This window comes from Schistocerca nitens, chromosome 4, assembly GCF_023898315.1.
Source record: "Schistocerca nitens isolate TAMUIC-IGC-003100 chromosome 4, iqSchNite1.1, whole genome shotgun sequence".
Taxonomy (NCBI): domain Eukaryota; kingdom Metazoa; phylum Arthropoda; class Insecta; order Orthoptera; family Acrididae; genus Schistocerca; species Schistocerca nitens.
This window is the reverse complement of record NC_064617.1, coordinates 792,363,331-792,381,211: the sequence shown is the minus strand read 5'-3', so window position 1 is coordinate 792,381,211 and position 17,881 is coordinate 792,363,331. Positions and strand designations below refer to the sequence as shown.

The window sequence follows — 17,881 nt, the reverse complement described above, 5'->3', positions numbered from 1 at the left end:
TTGGTGTTCGCATACTATGCAGTTTTAGACAATAGTCACAGCGTAGGACAATGGTCATCTTACCCGCATTCCCACAACATAGGAACAGCATTGTCTACGATGTTGGTTCGGTGTTGAAGAACAGTAGACCTTTCTAAGACATCTACATCTACATCTACGTGATTACTCTGCTGTTCACTATAAAGTGCCTGACTCTGTTATATAAACCACCTTCAAGCTGTCTCTCTACCGTTTCACTCTCGAACAGCGCGGGAAAAACGAGCACTTAAATTTTTATGTGCGAGCGCTGATTTCTGTTATTTTATCGTGATGGTCATTTCTCCCTATGTAGGTGGGTGCCAACCGTATGTTTTCGCAGTCGGAGGAGAAAACTGGTGATTGAAATTTCATGAGAAGATCCCGTCGCAACCAAAACCGTCTTTGTTTTATGATTGCCACTCCAATTCACGTATCACGTCTGTGACACTATCTCCGCTACTTCGCGATAGTACAAAACGAGCTGTCCTTCCCTGTAATTTTTCGATGTCATCCGTCAGTCCCACATGATGCGGATCCCACACCGCACAACAATACTCTAGAATAGTGCGGACAAGCGTGGTATAAGCAGTCTCTTTAGTAGACCTGTTGCACCAGTGTTCTGCCAATGAATCACAGTCTTTGGGTGGTTCTACCCACAACATTATCTATGTGATCGTTCCATTTTAGGGTATTTGTAATTGTAATCCTTTAGTATTTAGCTGAATTTACAGCCTTCAGATTTGTGTGACTTACCGCGTAATCGAAATTTAGCGGATTTGTTTTATTACTCATATGAATAACTTCACACTTTTGTTTATTCAGGGTCAATTCCGCTTTTCGCACCATACAGATATCTTATCTAAATCATTTTGCAATTCGTTTTGGGCATCTGATGACTTTACAAGACGGTAAATGACAGCATCATCTGCAAACAATCTAAGACGGCTACTGAGATTGTCTCCTATGTCGTCAATATACACTCCTGGAAATGGAAAAAAGAACACATTGACACCGGTGTGTCAGACCCACCATACTTGCTCCGGACACTGCGAGAGGGCTGTACAAGCAATGATCACACGCACGGCACAGCGGACACACCAGGAACCGCGGTGTTGGCCGTCGAATGGCGCTAGCTGCGCAGCATTTGTGCACCGCCGCCGTCAGTGTCAGCCAGTTTGCCGTGGCATACGGAGCTCCATCGCAGTCTTTAACACTGGTAGCATGCCGCGACAACGTGAACGTGAACCGTATGTGCAGTTGACGGACTTTGAGCGAGGGCGTATAGTGGGCATGCGGGAGGCCGGGTGGACGTACCGCCGAATTGCTCAACACGTGGGGCGTGAGGTCTCCACAGTACATCGATGTTGTCGCCAGTGGTCGGCGGAAGGTGCACGTGCCCGTCGACCTGGGACCGGACCGCAGCGACGCACGGATGCACGCCAAGACCGTAGGATCCTACGCAGTGCCGTAGGGGACCGCACTGCCACTTCCCAGCAAATTAGGGACACTGTTGCTCCTGGGGTATCGGCGAGGACCATTCGCAACCGTCTCCATGAAGCTGGGCTACGGTCCCGCACACCGTTAGGCCGTCTTCCGCTCACGCCCCAACATCGTGCAGCCCGCCTCCAGCGGTGTCGCGACAGGCGTGAATGGAGGGACGAATGGAGACGTGTTGTCTTCAGCGATGAGAGTCGCTTCTGCCTTGGTGCCTATGATGGTCGTATGCGTGTTTGGCGCCGTGCAGGTGAGCGCCACAATCAGGACTGCATACGACCGAGGCACACAGGGCCAACACCCGGCATCATGGTGTGGGGAGCGATCTCCTACACTGGCCGTACACCACTGGTGATCGTCGAGGGGACACTGAATAGTGCACGGTACATCCAAACCGTCATCGAACCCATCGTTCTACCATTCCTAGACCGGCAAGGGAACTTGCTGTTCCAACAGGACAATGCACGTCCGCATGTATCCCGTGCCACCCAACGTGCTCTAGAAGGTGTAAGTCAACTACCCTGGCCAGCAAGATCTCCGGATCTGTCCCCCATTGAGCATGTTTGGGACTGGATGAAGCGTCGTCTCACGCGGTCTGCACGTCCAGCACGAACGCTGGTCCAACTGAGGCGCCAGGTGGAAATGGCATGGCAAGCCGTTCCACAGGACTACATCCAGCATCTCTACGATCGTCTCCATGGGAGAATAGCAGCCTGCATTGCTGCGAAAGGTGGATATACACTGTACTAGTGCCGACATTGTGCATGCTCTGTTGCCTGTGTCTATGTGCCTGTGGTTCTGTCAGTGTGATCATGTGATGTATCTGACCCCAGGAATGTGTCAATAAAGTTTCCCCTTCCTGGGACAATTAATTCACGGTGTTCTTATTTCAATTTCCAGGAGTGTATATCAGGAACAATAGAGGGCCTATAACACTCCCTTGGGGAACGCCGCATATTATTTCTGTTTTACTCGATGACTTTCCGTCTATTACTACGAACTGTGACCTTTCTGACAGGGAATCACGAATCCAGTCGCACAACTGAGGCGATATTTCATACGCACGCAGTTTGGTTAGAAGACGCTTGTGAGGAACGGCGTCGAAAGCCTTCTGGAAATCTAAAAATATGGAATCAATTTGACGTCCCCTGTCGATAGCACTCATTACTTCATGAGTATAAAGAGCTAGTTGTGTTTCGCAGGATGATATTTTCTGAATCCGTACTGACTACATGTCAATAAATCGTTTTCTTCGAGGTACTTCATAATGTTCTAACACAGTATATGTTCCAAAACCCTACTGCAAATCGAGTTAGTGATATGGGCCCTAAGTCCCATAGTGCTCAGAGCCATTTTTGATATGGGCCTCTAATTCAACGGATTACTCCTACTTCCCTTTTTGGATTTTGGTGTGACTTGAGCTATTTTTCAGTCTTTAGTTTGTACATAATTGCATAATACGGAGCTGTTGTATCAACATACTCTGAGAGGAACGTGACTGGTATACCTATACCGTGTGCTGCGGCCATCACTGGTGTCACGATTTCCTTCAGCTTCAAAAGTCCATGTACCACAAGCTCCTCAGGCTTCAGTGGGCAGTAAAGCTCTGCAACGGCTTTTCGAAGCCGCACGAGCAGCACTCATTCTACACACACTCTGCACGCAGCCGGGTTTCACTCGAACAGCGTATCCCAAGCACCAGGCGAGCACTCGCCTTTCGGCCCCAGCACTCACGTGGCCCCACCATCCAGCTGACGACATGAAGGTCATGACGAAGAGCGTCCTGCTGTGATGAGTAAAGGAAGCGCATTGTACCTGCGGACTTGGGAACCTATATGCAGATGCTGAGGGCTAGGAAGGTAGGAGACGAGGTACTGGCGGAAGTAAAGCTGTGAGGACGGGACGTGAGTAGTGCTTGGGTAGCTCAGATGGTAGAGCACTTGCCCGCAAAAGGCAAAGGTCCCGAGTTCGAGTCTCGATCCGGCACACAGTTTTAATCTGCCAGGAAATTTCAAGCATATTCACAAGTGTGAAGAAATCTTGGCTTCAAAAAGAGCTCAGTTTTCTGACAAATGTAGTAATACTTAATGTGGTTCTAGATGACTTTAGCCAAATAGAACAAAAATAAATAAATGATAATAATAACAATATTCGATACGTTTATGACAGTAATGTCAGTCTTATTAATACGGGTTTATGTACAATAATGTTCATGCCAGATGAAATTAATGATATACTAACGGAAATTCTTATCAGCGGTACAAAAGAAATTAAAACTAGACAAAATGTTATCTGGTCTTCGAAAGAGCAATAAATAATGGGATGAAACTAGAAGATGAATTATAAGGAGGAAACATAAAAGGATGAGGAAAGCTGTATGAGAACTGAAAATGGGACAGATGTAATTGTTTGCTAATGGATAAGATATATGTAGCTGGAGTAAGGCCATCAGGAAAGCTACGCCGATGATAACACAGAAAGCTTTAATGTCCACTTCAACGCAGCTTAGTTTTGAATCAGAACAGGTTGCTGGGTGCTTTGTTTGGGACACGCATGGCTGAAAGCGATGAAGAGATGAAGTAAGATTCAGAGTGATACATAGATACAGCCGAAAAGCTGAACGCATCAGTTCTTGTACTGGAGTTATTGAATGAGAACAGTTATTGACAAGCGAGAATACATGAAGTGTATCATAATGATTAAGAAACAAAATTTAATTACTCCTCGTCCATCGAGTGACATCTACCTTATCTACGCATAAGTAACCAGACAACTAAGTGAAAAGTCTTGGTGAGCTTTGACTGTGACTATGTTTTGGCAGATCCGACGTCGGGAACCAGCATCGACTGGATGCAAGGCGTCAACGGCAACCAGTACAACTTTGCTTGGGAGCTGAGGGACGAGGGCCAGTATGGTTTCCTGCTGCCTGCCGACCAGATCGTCCCGACCTGCCAGGAGGCGTTCGACAGCCTGGTCTCCATCCTGCGGGACGTACTCACCAACTCCAGTAAATCTTCAAGGAAGCACTAGTGTCTGTTTTGTTGTATCCATAAATAATAAATAAATAAGCTACTCACGATAATTTGTGTCTGAAATATTTATACCATACTTTATTTTCAAAATGGTTCAGATGGCTCTGAGTACTATGGTCATCAGTCCCCTAGAACTGAGAACTACTTAAACCTAACTACCCTAAGGACATCACACAACACCCAGTCATCACGAGACTTTATTTTCCCTTTTATAGTTAACTATAAATGATGTATTGGAGCTTCTGGAACTATACTTGCAGTGCAGCAGTAATACAGAAACAGAGATCTGTCTTTTGTAATCAAATCGTGCTCACTGGAAGTTAGCCTGTGGTGGTTCCTATTTAGGGCGACTGACTTACATTTGTCAGTATGAAAAAGCGAATAATTCTGATATCCGCCGCCCTCAAGAGGAAGAATACTGATACCGTGTCGCTATTTTACTTTAGCAATCATGGTGGCTAATTTCTCATACAATTGCTACAGAAATTATGTGACAACCACTTCAAAATGTGTGAGCTGAAGAATGAAGTTAAATTATGATCACGAACCAAGAAGACAATGTGCTAAGCTATAACAAATAGATTTATTTGCGTAAGCACAAAATTAAGACTTGGATTTTGACCAGAATTTTAAGCGACAGGTTATACAAAAATCAGGAACATGGGCAAAATTTCTGATGGTTTGTTAACAATACACGATTGCATTCCTACCTTGACTGCAGAAAACGTGCTGTTGACTCTACCGTGAGTGGAGGGCACTTAATATTAGCGTAGTATTTGCCTAACTCGAAACAGTGACTGACCTCAGATACAGAAGACATGGCTTTGCAGGTGAACAGAGAGGCGCTGAATGTGGCTACTACAGATGGCAACAAGGTAGCAAGTGCTGGTAATGTAGCTCAGAATACTCTACCTGCCGGTGCTGCGACACGTTACCAAAACGGCAGACGTATGACACGAAGCCGACGGATACATGGAGACGACACCGCAGCTGCAAGAGTCGCCAGCTGCCCAGCGTGCCTCTGCCGTACTCCAGAGTGGAGCACGATTAATCCGGACCAGTACATCTCTGCGCGAATGTGTCCGTGGATAGAGAAGACATAAGACGACTTTACGCTGCGACCAATCAGAAGTGAGTCTGATTTTCTGTCTTTCGCACCACAACACGGGAACCCATTCCGTCGCCAATCTTAACGTAGCAACAAACTGGCACCCCGACTCAGACGCGCACTGCCCCCACTAGAAAGACGCGCTGTATCAATGTCAAGGCGTTCCGCCAAAACCAAAAGGCAGCTTTGAACATGGGCAGACGTCACAGTGGACCCACCAAACATACGCCCACGCGTGGGAGAACTCGAGTGCGGGATGCAATGAAAATCTGCTGGGCTTACGTGTAGAACCACTCCAGCGGACGTCCCGTAGATACGAAGGGATATTTCTGCGAATTCTGAAACTTCCCCTTTGTATGTAAAGAATGATAGTGCTGGAAAAACTCTTACGTTATTTGATTTTCAAACAACTGAGAAAAACTGAACGTACTCAGACATTTCTTTCTTTAGTTATTCTGATCATCACTAAACTGACACACAATATTTTTAGCGGCCGGCCGGGGTGGCCAAGCGGTTAAAGGCGCTACAGTCTGGAACCGCGCGGCCGTAACGGTCGCAGATTCGAATCCTGCCTCGGGCATGGATGTGTGTGATGTCCTTAGGTTAGTTAGGTTTAAGTAGTTCTAAGTTCTAGGGGACTGATGACCTTAGACGTTAAGTCCCATAGTGCTCAGAGCCATTTGAACCATTTTATTTTTAGCGCAACGCAATCTGACTTTCAATAATCCCTACAAAAATATGGCCCTTACTAACAATAACATACACCGTTCATGAATCACTTGCCTCACAAGACGCGCGGGATTAGCAGATCGGTCTTAGGCGCTCCAGTCATGGACTGCGCGGCTGGTCCGGGCGGAGGTTCGAGTCCTCTCTCGGGCATGGGTGTGTGTGTTTGTCCTTAGGATAATTTAGGTTAAGTAATGTGTAAGCTTAGGGACTGATGACCTTAGCAGTTAAGTCCCATAAGATTTCACAGACACACACTTACCTCACAAAGATCTTCGTTACTCGAACTACTGCAATACAGCGAGCGCCAATACTGCTAGCTAAATAAAGGGTACTTACTACTGAAGGCACTAACTACTGATAGGCATAGTTACCAAATGAAAGATTTGGATAGAGAACAAACAATGTATTTACCTTAATAGCGTTCAAAAGTCTGGCATCCAATTACACAAATTTCCTTTTTCTGACGCACACACGTCCAGATCGTCCACTCATAGTAACCTCTCAAAACTCTGCCATCTCTCTTCCCACTTCCACCACTGCTGGCGGCTCACCTCCAACTGCCCAACGCTATGCGCTGTTCACACCTAACTGTCCAACACTACATTAGCGAATATTCCAACAATGAGTCCAACCAGCCACAGACCGCACACAGCACAGTCAGCGATTTTCATACAGAGCACTACGTGGCGTTACCAACATAAAAACCTAACCAGCCTACTTACAGTGCTAACACACAAAGGAGTGAGGACACCGTAACCGAGCAACCTGCCCGCTGGAACAATCACGAGGCTTCCAGCGACACAGAGGGCGAACTGTAACGCGGTTTCGCTGGCGCCGAGTCTGGGCAGCGCACCGGTAACTTAAAACACGAACTGTGACTGTGAGGATCTTTGTGCTTTCACGTATTGTCCTCGCTTCCTTCCAGAAAGGTTCTCGACATGCAGTCTGATGGCGCTGACACCCAGCTTTAGAGAAATATACGTTTTTTTCGGAGTTCTTCATAGGTACGCCATTGTTCTAGAGTTCTCTGCGCAAAATTCGAATAGTTATGCAGAATTTCACGAAAGTACACTAGTAATCGGGAACATTTTAATGTTGTGAAAAGGTTTTTTACCAATATGGGGAAATAAACTTGTGATCACAATTCTGAATAGCTCCCCAAGAGCTCGACAGAATATCTTAATGAAATTTTTGTGCAGGTAATAGTTTATGAGATAATTGCAATAATGAGGGACCCATTTTTCACTACACAAAATATATGAAATACCACCAGAGTTCTGATGACAGTTCCGACCACAGTTCTGGATAATAGTCCAAGAATTATATATAAAAACCTTATGCAATTCCTTGTGGAGGTAATCGTTCATAATTGCAATAATGTAGCTTTTCCATAGGAGGCTGAGCTTCGCTTTCCCAATTGTGATAGGTGGACGTAGTTACACGTCGGCACACATCGTGTCGACTGTGCTATGTATCCGACTGCTGACAACCCCAGCAATCTAACGGTAGTTACCAATTTTTCGTTAACTTATTACGTATTACAACAACTTTAATTTAATTTGATACTCTTTGCTACAACTAAGTATCGGATTTCCAGAAAGCTCTCGCTATAATGGTCTTTCACGGTCTCCTGTTACTTTAGTATTCGATACGGAGTGGGACTTTCGAAAATTTAGAAAGACCTATTTTTTCACGAGGAGTTCAGATGAGTCATACAAGTCAAGCACCTTTCGTACCTTCATATGTTTATTGTCAGCGTTGGAAAACTGTGATAGGGTAGGATCTTGTTCGCTTAGACGAGGTAAAAGACCAACTGACCCACGGAATTAAATTCATTGATTTAGGCCAGCTCAAATACACACGCTTATTATAGCACCAGTCATCAGTAGTCGGAAATCATCTGTTCGATGAGAGGGTGAGGAGGGTGAGTGCTGTCGTGGACACTGCTTATGGCGCCACACCTGCCGGAGAGTGTCGTTTGGTGAAGATAGCTCTGGACCAGATTTGGGGATTCAAAGTGTGTGTACGTGTGTGTGCTGTGTGTGTATGTGTGTGTGTGAGAGAGAGAGAGAACTTGCAAGTTGTCGGTCGCCTCTGCTCACTAGGACTTCCAGCCGATGTTCAAAAGTATGAAACGAAGTTTGATTGTAGACTTAATTAACGTTTTAATTGATATATTTAAACAATATGTGTCACAGCTCAGGAACCTTACATTCCATTAATATGAGTCTTTTATCCGTGACGTTGGTTTGCTCTCAATAAATGTCATACATGAAAAGCCTTATGTTCATCTGTATATCGTCTCAAAGAGGCATAGGGCTACATAATCATGTGCAAATGTTCTTAGCTCTAGGAAATGTTTGCTGCTTAATGAATGCCAGAAATTAATTACGGCAGAATCATTTAGATATGAAGAAAGCGTATCAGATTCCATTTTTAACTACTAAATTACTTCTAGATTAATCAGGTCTCTTTCAGTATCACTAGAAATCGGCATTATGTTTTGTTGACTAACTAGAATTGAGTTTGAAATTGATGAAAACGAATTTCAAATGAGCTTCGAAATGTTTGTGTTTTTCAATATATTTGGTCGAACAGCTGTTATCAGCAGTTCATTCACTCTCTTGTTTCAGATATGGAAATTCACTGGAATTCTCATTTTATGACTGAGAGATAATCAGTTTAAATATAATTTTAAATGGACTGATGCTTTTCCCTCCTAGTTTTAAATGTATACTTTGAGGTGGCAACTAAGTTCAACTAAAAATACCAAATACAGTTGTTTGTTGTCATGTCATAGGATTCATTTTTCAGATAGCGTGTTTTCCCGTTCTAAAAAATCAGAAACAGCATCTGTCAAGTTTCAAGCTGTATTCCCTCCGTAAATATTGCATCTCAAAATGTAGGACAAATCCAAGTCCTCCATACTCTAAGTCCAACAATTCACAGGACCCTCAGAATCCTCGTGTAGTTAATGCAGTGGTTCTAGGTCTATTCACACATTTCAGAACTGGTGGCATAACAAGCTGCTTATTTAAGGTTTTCCATCAGTGACTCTAGGTGTATAATGCAGTAACACTTTAGTAAAGGATGTTTTAAAAGGCATTCGAGCAAAGTTGCAGTGCCGTTGATTATTCGTTATCATTAACGGCTCTCGGTCAGTACACTTATTGATGACTTTCCTCTAATATATTTTTAAATTTTTGTGGTCATAATTTTACTTTTTCAGATATTCCTGATTCTATTGTTTTTGCATTCAACGTCTCCGACTAGTAACATCTTCGAAGACATTAACATTAGCATCAATTCCAGTTATGAAAATGATATACCGGGTAATAACGTTCCGTTGATCCTTGCAAAGTTAGAGAGAGGGAAGTACCAGTATGGGCAAGGACTTGTAGCTGCTAACAAATCTGATCACAATTTTATTTTCGCAAACTGGCTAACAATCTTTTTCACAACATTAAAACATTCCCGATTACTAGTGTTGTCTTCACAAAATTCTGCAGAACTATTTAAATTTAGTACAGAGAACTCTAAAACTATAGCATATCTACCAATAACTCTGAAAAAGAATGTCTATTTCTCGAAAGTCTGGTGCCAACTTCACGTGACTCCGACCGAATGCAACCGCCGCTTATAGCTGGCGAAACGTAGTGCTGAGAAAAGAAATCCATCCCCTCAACGATGAAATTCCCCAGACATACAGGTAATGTGAGCTGAATCACCGTCTCATGCCTCCTGTTCCATAACAGAAACTAATTGAGAAAATGCATGTTGGATTGCGAAAAGAAGTAAAAAAAAAACCAAATGAATGAAAAAGGAATGGGCCTTCCAGCTAGACTGGAGGGACCAGAAGGGCCTGTCACCTTTCATTAGTAACGTCATAGGTGAAAGTAGTTAACACAGTTCTCTTATTACCTTCTCGATTCCATCCCTGCTCCCTAACTCTCTGAACGAGCGAGGTGACACAGTGGTCATCACAGTGTACTAGCATTCGCGAATACGGTGGTACAAATCCGCAGCTCACCATCCTGATTTAGGTTTTCCGTGATTTCCCTAAATCACTCCTGAAAATGCTAGGATTGTTTTTTGGAAGAACACTGTTGATTTCCTTCACCATCCTTGAAACAGTCGCAGCTTGTGCTCCGTCTTTAATGTCCTCATTTTCGAAGGGAGGTTAAGTACTAACTCTCCTTTCCAATAGCCTTCTGAAGAAAATTCCATTTTGGCGGGGTTGGGAAATTCAAACAAGTCAGTTCTCATATGTAAAACAGTCCTCATTCCTTATGGGAAATTCAAAATTTGGAAGGTGTGGCGGGAATCGAGGCTAGCTCGTTTCTCATAAATTAAAATTGCGCTGACATGTTGAAGGACGCATCTGCACGCGAAAGCGGTAATATAATTTTTTCCAGCTGTCATAGATATGTTACGAAGCGCTATCGATAAACAACATGTAATTGCGGTGAGAAAACAGCAAACGTTTTAATATTATACTTCAGCTTCTTCTCTTCTCGCTCTTCTCAGAATGGTGAGGTAATCTGTTTCTGTACTGACGCATTTTGTCATTGCTCTGTAAGACGAGACATTTTCTTACAAACTGAATATAAGCAGATTTAAAAGGCTCATCGACGTAGTCGTTTATATTAATGTACTGACAAGCAGAAATTATTATTTATATGTAAGTGTCTATTCATAATTTATGTGATTTCTTGAATATATATTTTATTAATATCTATATCATTTTTCATTTTAGTAGTTTCAACAATGATGTAAGCGGCTGCGACATAGCAAAGGTTTGTGTGCAATCTGATGGAAAATGATAAAGTCCTAGCATAAAAGAACCATAAGTCTATCTCCACGGCAAATTTACTGCTAGAAGTCCAATATTTCACACGGTAGCGCAAAAACACTTAGCAAACGCACGACCTCATCCACCAATGCCATTGTTTGCACGACAGACAATGTGTGAGGAATTAATAATGTTTAATCTTAATACTTTGAAATATTATTTATTATCTAATCTGTATTCTCATCCTCATACACAGAAGTAAAAATTATTAATATTATTATATTTATACATGTCACACAGGGCTATGCACCTGATGAGAGGTCCTACGTTGCAGAACCGGACAGGGTATTCTGCGAGATTTTCGATACTTGCGGTATTTTATGATGTTTCAGAATCTTCTTTTTTTTTTTTTTTTTTTTCATATTGTGACCCACTACATCTACCTTTCGGATTGCATCCACGATCACAGATATGCATCGTAGTGATACAAATGTTTCGCAAATATTATTGAAATGAAATGAGACACCGATTGTCGGAAGAGGAACATACTGGATGATTACTGGTTGTCAAAGAAGTACTTCAAAACACTTTATTTGACATTCAGCAGCCCGGAATAAATAAAACACTGCTGAACAGTTCCACTGTGCTCTGCCACGTCACTGTTAGTGCTCGTACCCATTAATGAATTTATTTTGATACTCCTGCTTATATCTTCACAACACCTTTTGAAGATTCCCAAGGTTAGCCTACCGTTTGGTTACACGACCTAGTCGATCACCAGCTCCAGTGTTCACCATTCATGGTGGATGCATTCCAGACCCGTGCATCGCAACCTAGGCCTGTGACGCTGCTACCAACGGACAAGGTTTCTGTCACAATATCGTCCGCCTCGCGTCCAGTTGCAGAGTCCACGCACTGTCCTCGGTCTACACGCCTAGAGGGACGGAAAGTCTCGCAGCGGCACGCCCCCTTCCGGTGACCACAGTTACTTCAAGAGATTCACTTCTTCGTGCCTACCCGTCTCTATCTTACTCTGTCACTGTCCATACCCTCTTACTCTGTCAAGCAAATATATATACATTCCGCATAGTTCTCGTTTTGATAACACTAGAATGACGACTCAATCATACCTTTGCGTGACCGATTTGAGCGACACCGCTCAAATAGTGCTGTCATTATTTTTGGACATTTAGAAATTTTTATGAGTTACGAAAGTATGTTGCTCTTTATATCTAGTGATATTGTATCTCTAGTCTCGGCTTCAAGCCTAAGAGACTAAATTTTAGGTGAAATTCGATAACTTGGAAAAGTTTTTACCCAAAGGATTGTGAGTGTACATCCAGACATTGATATGTTCCCAGTCTCTATCCTACCACATTAGTTCCTACCTGCCGGCCGGAGTGGCCGTGCGGTTCTAGGCGCCACAGTCTGGAACCACGAGACCGCTACGGTCGCAGGTTCGAATCCTGCCTCGGGCATGGATGTGTGTGATGTCCTTAGGTTAGTTAGGTTTAAGTAGTTCTAAGTTCTAGGGGACTGACGACCTCAGAAGTTAAGTCCCATAGTGCTCAGAGCCATTTTGAGTTCCTACCCAAGGAATTATGATTTGGCAAACTTCTTACTTGCAAATCTTGGATAAAGTATAGATTACAGTACTACATGCCCGGTATGACGTGTGACGTAGTGAATATTTACCACACTTAGTAAATAATACGATTATAATGTCATAACCTTGCCTTTAATTTGAATCGAATTAAAACAGCTGCAACTGCGAAAATTTAGTGCACCAGAAAAAAGTAGCTCGATTTACAACTTGGATTCTCCACCACAGGTTAATAAAAATTTATCGGAAAGAAAGCAAAACGAGTTTTCTAGAAAAATACATTGTAAGAGGTATGCGCTGCCTGCAATAGGCAAGACTATTGCAGGCAGCGCATACCCCTTACAACATCTACGGCAGGAGTGGAGACTACTTGCAGTGGCACTAAAGTAACTTATTTATCGGAATGAAATGGCAGCTAGAGTCATAAAACAGATTTAAGTTATATGACGCGGAAGTGGAGAGAATGATACATAAGTTTAGTTTCAACTTCCATCTTGTAACATACTTCACATAAATAAAAGACTGTAAGATCCTATAAAGAAGAAAGGAGACGATGGGGTAAGCTACCACTGTCGCAATTATCAGTTAGACTAACCATGGAACTTTTTAAACAAATAAGACTCCAGAACAATAAAACACACTAAGTAAGGAAACAGAACGAAATAATAAGGTGAAGTAATAAAAAAAATCTTTAAAAATGTGGTGATAGTTGAGTAATTCATCCATTAAATCAGACAACAATCGCTTTTTTCAGCCTCTACCACCCCTAGCCCTCTCCCTCTCCAGAAAAATAATTCACCAACCGCCCTGGGTATGTTCTAACAACACAGTCCCAGTAACCATATTGAAGTATTGAAGTATCATATCAGTTACCTGCAAAAACTACACTTAATACAAAAGCCACTCTTTTAAGCATGAGACCCACCCCTAATTAAAAATTAAAATTCCTTGCCTTTCATTCTTTCAAATATACATTTTCCCTACAATTTCTACAAATAATTAAAACATGGCGATTTTGTTGCAGTGTTTCCTCCAAACATACTCGTATGGATCGAACTGCGTCTACTTTCATTTCGCTAATTGTCTACTAGAGAAAATGTTTGCCCCTAGAGTGGCATGAAAGGACTCCTTTTTTCTTCTAATCATGTCTCTAGCTTATAACCTTATTAACAATCACAGGTTAAAATTAGCTTAATTCAGAAAAATAGCGTTTGTCCATTATGATACACACACTCTGGAACACGCTAGAAAAGTTATTTACAGTGATTGTCAGAAACATTGTGATCACCTGGCAAGTTCTGAGTTGATCCACTTTTGGCACGCAATACACTAGCACTCCTGCATGGCACATATGCGACAAATCTTTGGAGCTACGTGGCACCAGACGAGTCCGCACAAGTCCCTCAAATCCTGTAGAACACAGACAGGTGGTTTGTTGGCACAGAGCTGGCATCCGAAAGCGTCCCAGACGTGTTGCATCGAGTTCAGATTACTTGAATTTACTGGCCAACAAAGGTTAGCTGTAATGCTCCTCGTACCATATTAGAGCGATAATGGTCTTGTGAAATGAGCAATTATGCTGTTGGCAGTACCGCTGTTGTGAGATCTCATCGCCGTCGGGGAAGACATCAAGCATGAGGAGATGTAAATAACGTTCATGTGATACAACAGCTGTCATGGTGCCTTCGATTACTACCGCACGTCGCATGGAAGCCCTTCCCTGAGTAATCTATCCAATTGGCGTGTTAGGTCGTCAAAATGTCGAGATCGCTGGAGGGCTCTGCCCATTAAGCTCCTGACGTTCTCATTTGGGAAGAGATCCGGTCAGCTTGCTGGGCAAGGTAGGGTTTGTAAAGCACGAAGGCAAGCAGTAGAGAATCTCGCTGTGTAGGCAAAATGTAAGCCAAGGATGGCTTGCCATGAAGGGCAACAAAACGAGGCGTATAATATCGTCGACATGCCGCACTGCAGTAAGTGTGCTGAGAATGACAAGCAAAGGGATCCTGCTATGGAATGAAGTGGCACAACAGACTATTACTCCTGGTTGTCAGGCTGTATGCCAGATAACAGTCAGGTTGATATCCCAGTGCTGTTTCGGATACCTCCAGACATGTTCTCACCCATCGTCGGGGCATAGTTCGAAGCAGGATTCATCACTGAAGACCATTGTACTTCTGTCAGCGAGATTCCAGGTCGAAAACGACCAGACACTCTCACCTGAGGTGATCCATGGATCACAATCAGACTCCTCTCTGATCGACTGGACGTCACTGTTAGTAGTGCTGACACACTCCTCCATTATTTGGGGTACTCAAAAGTGTGAGCCCATTGGGTTCCTCATCTCCCAAAAGAAGACCATAAAGACTCAGATAGGACCATATGTGCAGAGTAGCTTGTGCATTATGGAGCTGATGATGATAATTATCTGTGGAACATCGTCGCAGGGGATGAAACATGTGTTTATCACTTCGAAAAGGAAATAATGCGGCAATCTATGAAGTGAAGCAATACCATCTATTCCCCAAAAAGTATATATGTAGATGTATTCCAACAATAAGTCCAACCAGCCACAGACTGCACACAGCACAGTCAGTGATTTTCATAAAGAGCACTACGTGGCGTTACCAACAAAAAACCTAAACAGCCCACTTACATAGCCCCCAGGCTCCCCACAAATATTTTACAAATTGTTTTGGGCAGTGCCCACTAATTATTTGCAAATTTTTTTATATTAGCTATAACAAACATATCAAATAGACACAATTATTGATACAATGTTGGTGAAAAGCAAAAACTGTTCTCATAGTACTGATCATTCATCACAGTAGTAATTACATTGCACAAAGTCTGATAAGTAAAAGAAAATGCACACAGAAGTAGTGGATTTCCATGCAGTCTTGAAGAAATAGTGGTGTCCTTCCGACGGAAAGACGGTGCTGACTCTTGACATGCAGACAGGTAATGGGCCACAACAGAGCAAACCCACAGCAATCGAAGTTTTGAAGAATATTGGTAGGTAGGTCCTCACAGAGCAGACCCACTGTAGTCCTGGTAGATATTATGGTATTGGTGGGCCACCAGAGGTGCAGACCGACTGTAGTCCTTGTAGAGATAATGGTATTGGTGGGCCACCAAAGGTGCAGACCTACTGTAGTCATTGCAGAGATGGTTAGCAGCCATCTGTTGCGACTGTGCGGGTGCACAATCAACATCAAAGAGTCTTGGAGATAATATAGCAAGTCCATGAACCAACACATGTGCAATCACTTTTATTTTAAATTCCTTAAAACCAGCAATGCTATTAACCAGTCCCTTGCTGAATTATCAACACAAGTGCAAGCACTAACAGTACCTTTTTTTTCTTCTCATATATTGTGCATATACTATGACCAAACAGAAACGTGTACAGTCAAATGAAACTTAATTTGAAGAACTGGTGTCTATACATTTATAAATTTACGACATGTGAAATCAATTACAAAGTTAAAAAATACATAACTGAAGAACATAATAGTACAGATAACATTTGTAGTAATATGGGCTTTACAAAAGTTTATAAATTGACTTATATATCAGTGTAACAGGAATTACGACCGAAGTAAATAAATAAAATAATGAGAATAGTTTTCGAAACATTAACTTCACATGTGAGCATCAAAACAGCAGAATAAATAATGTCTAAACATCTTTACAAAGTAAATAACATATTATTAACGAAAATTATAATTGAGGATAACAGAATTCCTCATCATAGTGAATGTAGCTTAGTATTAGAAAAATTCTAACATAATTCTTATCAGCTAAACACACAAAAACAGGAAGAACACAAATACATAAGGGTACACAAGTACATAGGGGAATAACACAAAAGGACAGGACAGGGTTTATTTTCAGTATGACATTTGGTACTGCAGTATTTATTGTATTTGATTTGCAAACAAAATATTCTTTACTTCTCGGTGATCTTTCTCAGTTCATCATTTGTTTCCAAGAGAATCCTACCTACACCTGTTGTCCCTAAACCCTACTTTTCTGTTCATATCCTCTTTCAAAATAAGTATTCTTCATTGTACAATGCTTGTTTGGAGAAACATTTTTCTTATAGCTTCTCAATGCACTTCTTCCTATTCATCACAATTCATTCTCCTGTAAAGCCTACCTCATCTTAAGGTAACTTAAATCTACTGAGCTCAGATGCATAAACTAAGGGACAAGACAATGTAGCAGCACAAAACAATTAACGCAAACAGCAATGAGAAAAAAATGCAAATTGGCAAAGCAAGCCGCAGTATATCTACACTAGCAGAGCAAATGCAACATTACAACTAATATGAGCCAATGTGCAGCAACAAGCAAAATAAATCAGTAGTAAAACTGGCTTAATACAACGTAAAATTCAGTAGGACCATGCCTGACAAACAGCAGCAGCAGCAAACACAATCACTTATACTTAAACATGGCCAAGCTCAAGCAGAAAAAATATTACAGTAAAGATAGGAAATGTGTAATACCTATGTCGCATCTTAACACTAGAGTGATATATCACGATAACTTACTTTACCAAACAAGTTACCAAATCGTTGAAAAAATTATGTATACACTTCCTGTGGCGGGAAACGTCTATTTGTGCTCCCTTTTTAAAGAAGTAGATCATAAAATTATTATTGAATGCATCTGTAGAAAGAAAATAGTCACATAAGCACATCTATCAAATTTTATATTAACCCATGCTGCAGTGCAACTACAAACTAGATGTTAAAGAAAATGAGCGCATATATATATATATATATATATATATATATATATATATATATGGGACTGTCACTGTAGTGGAAACTACTGTGGTAAATGTTTTGATAAGGAGGGTAAGTGACTTTGATGTGCCGGCTTCGGTGGCCGAGTGGTTCTAGGTGCTTCAATTCAGAACCACGTGACTCCTACGGTCGCAGGTTCGAATCCTGCCTCGGGAATGGATGTGTGTGATGTCCTTAGGTTAGTTAGGATTAAGAAGTTCTAAGTTCTAGGTGACTGATGACCTCAGATGTTAAGTCCCATAGTTCTCAGAGCCATTTGAATCAGTTGACGTTGACGTAATGCATTGTGGG

The 17,881-nt window shown here is 42.1% G+C and overlaps 1 protein-coding gene across 1 annotated transcript in view; it reads left to right on the top strand.

Annotated features, from left to right (window-relative positions):
- LOC126252141 (zinc carboxypeptidase-like) overlaps positions 1–4,573 on the top strand; it is a 119,321-nt gene extending 114,748 nt beyond the window's left edge. The window contains exon 10 of the mRNA XM_049953008.1: positions 4,334–4,573. Coding sequence (XP_049808965.1) covers positions 4,334–4,542 — 209 coding nt within the window. The 3' untranslated portion in view covers positions 4,543–4,573. The remainder of the gene's footprint in view (positions 1–4,333) is intronic.
- Positions 4,574–17,881: the final 13,308 nt, after the last annotated feature.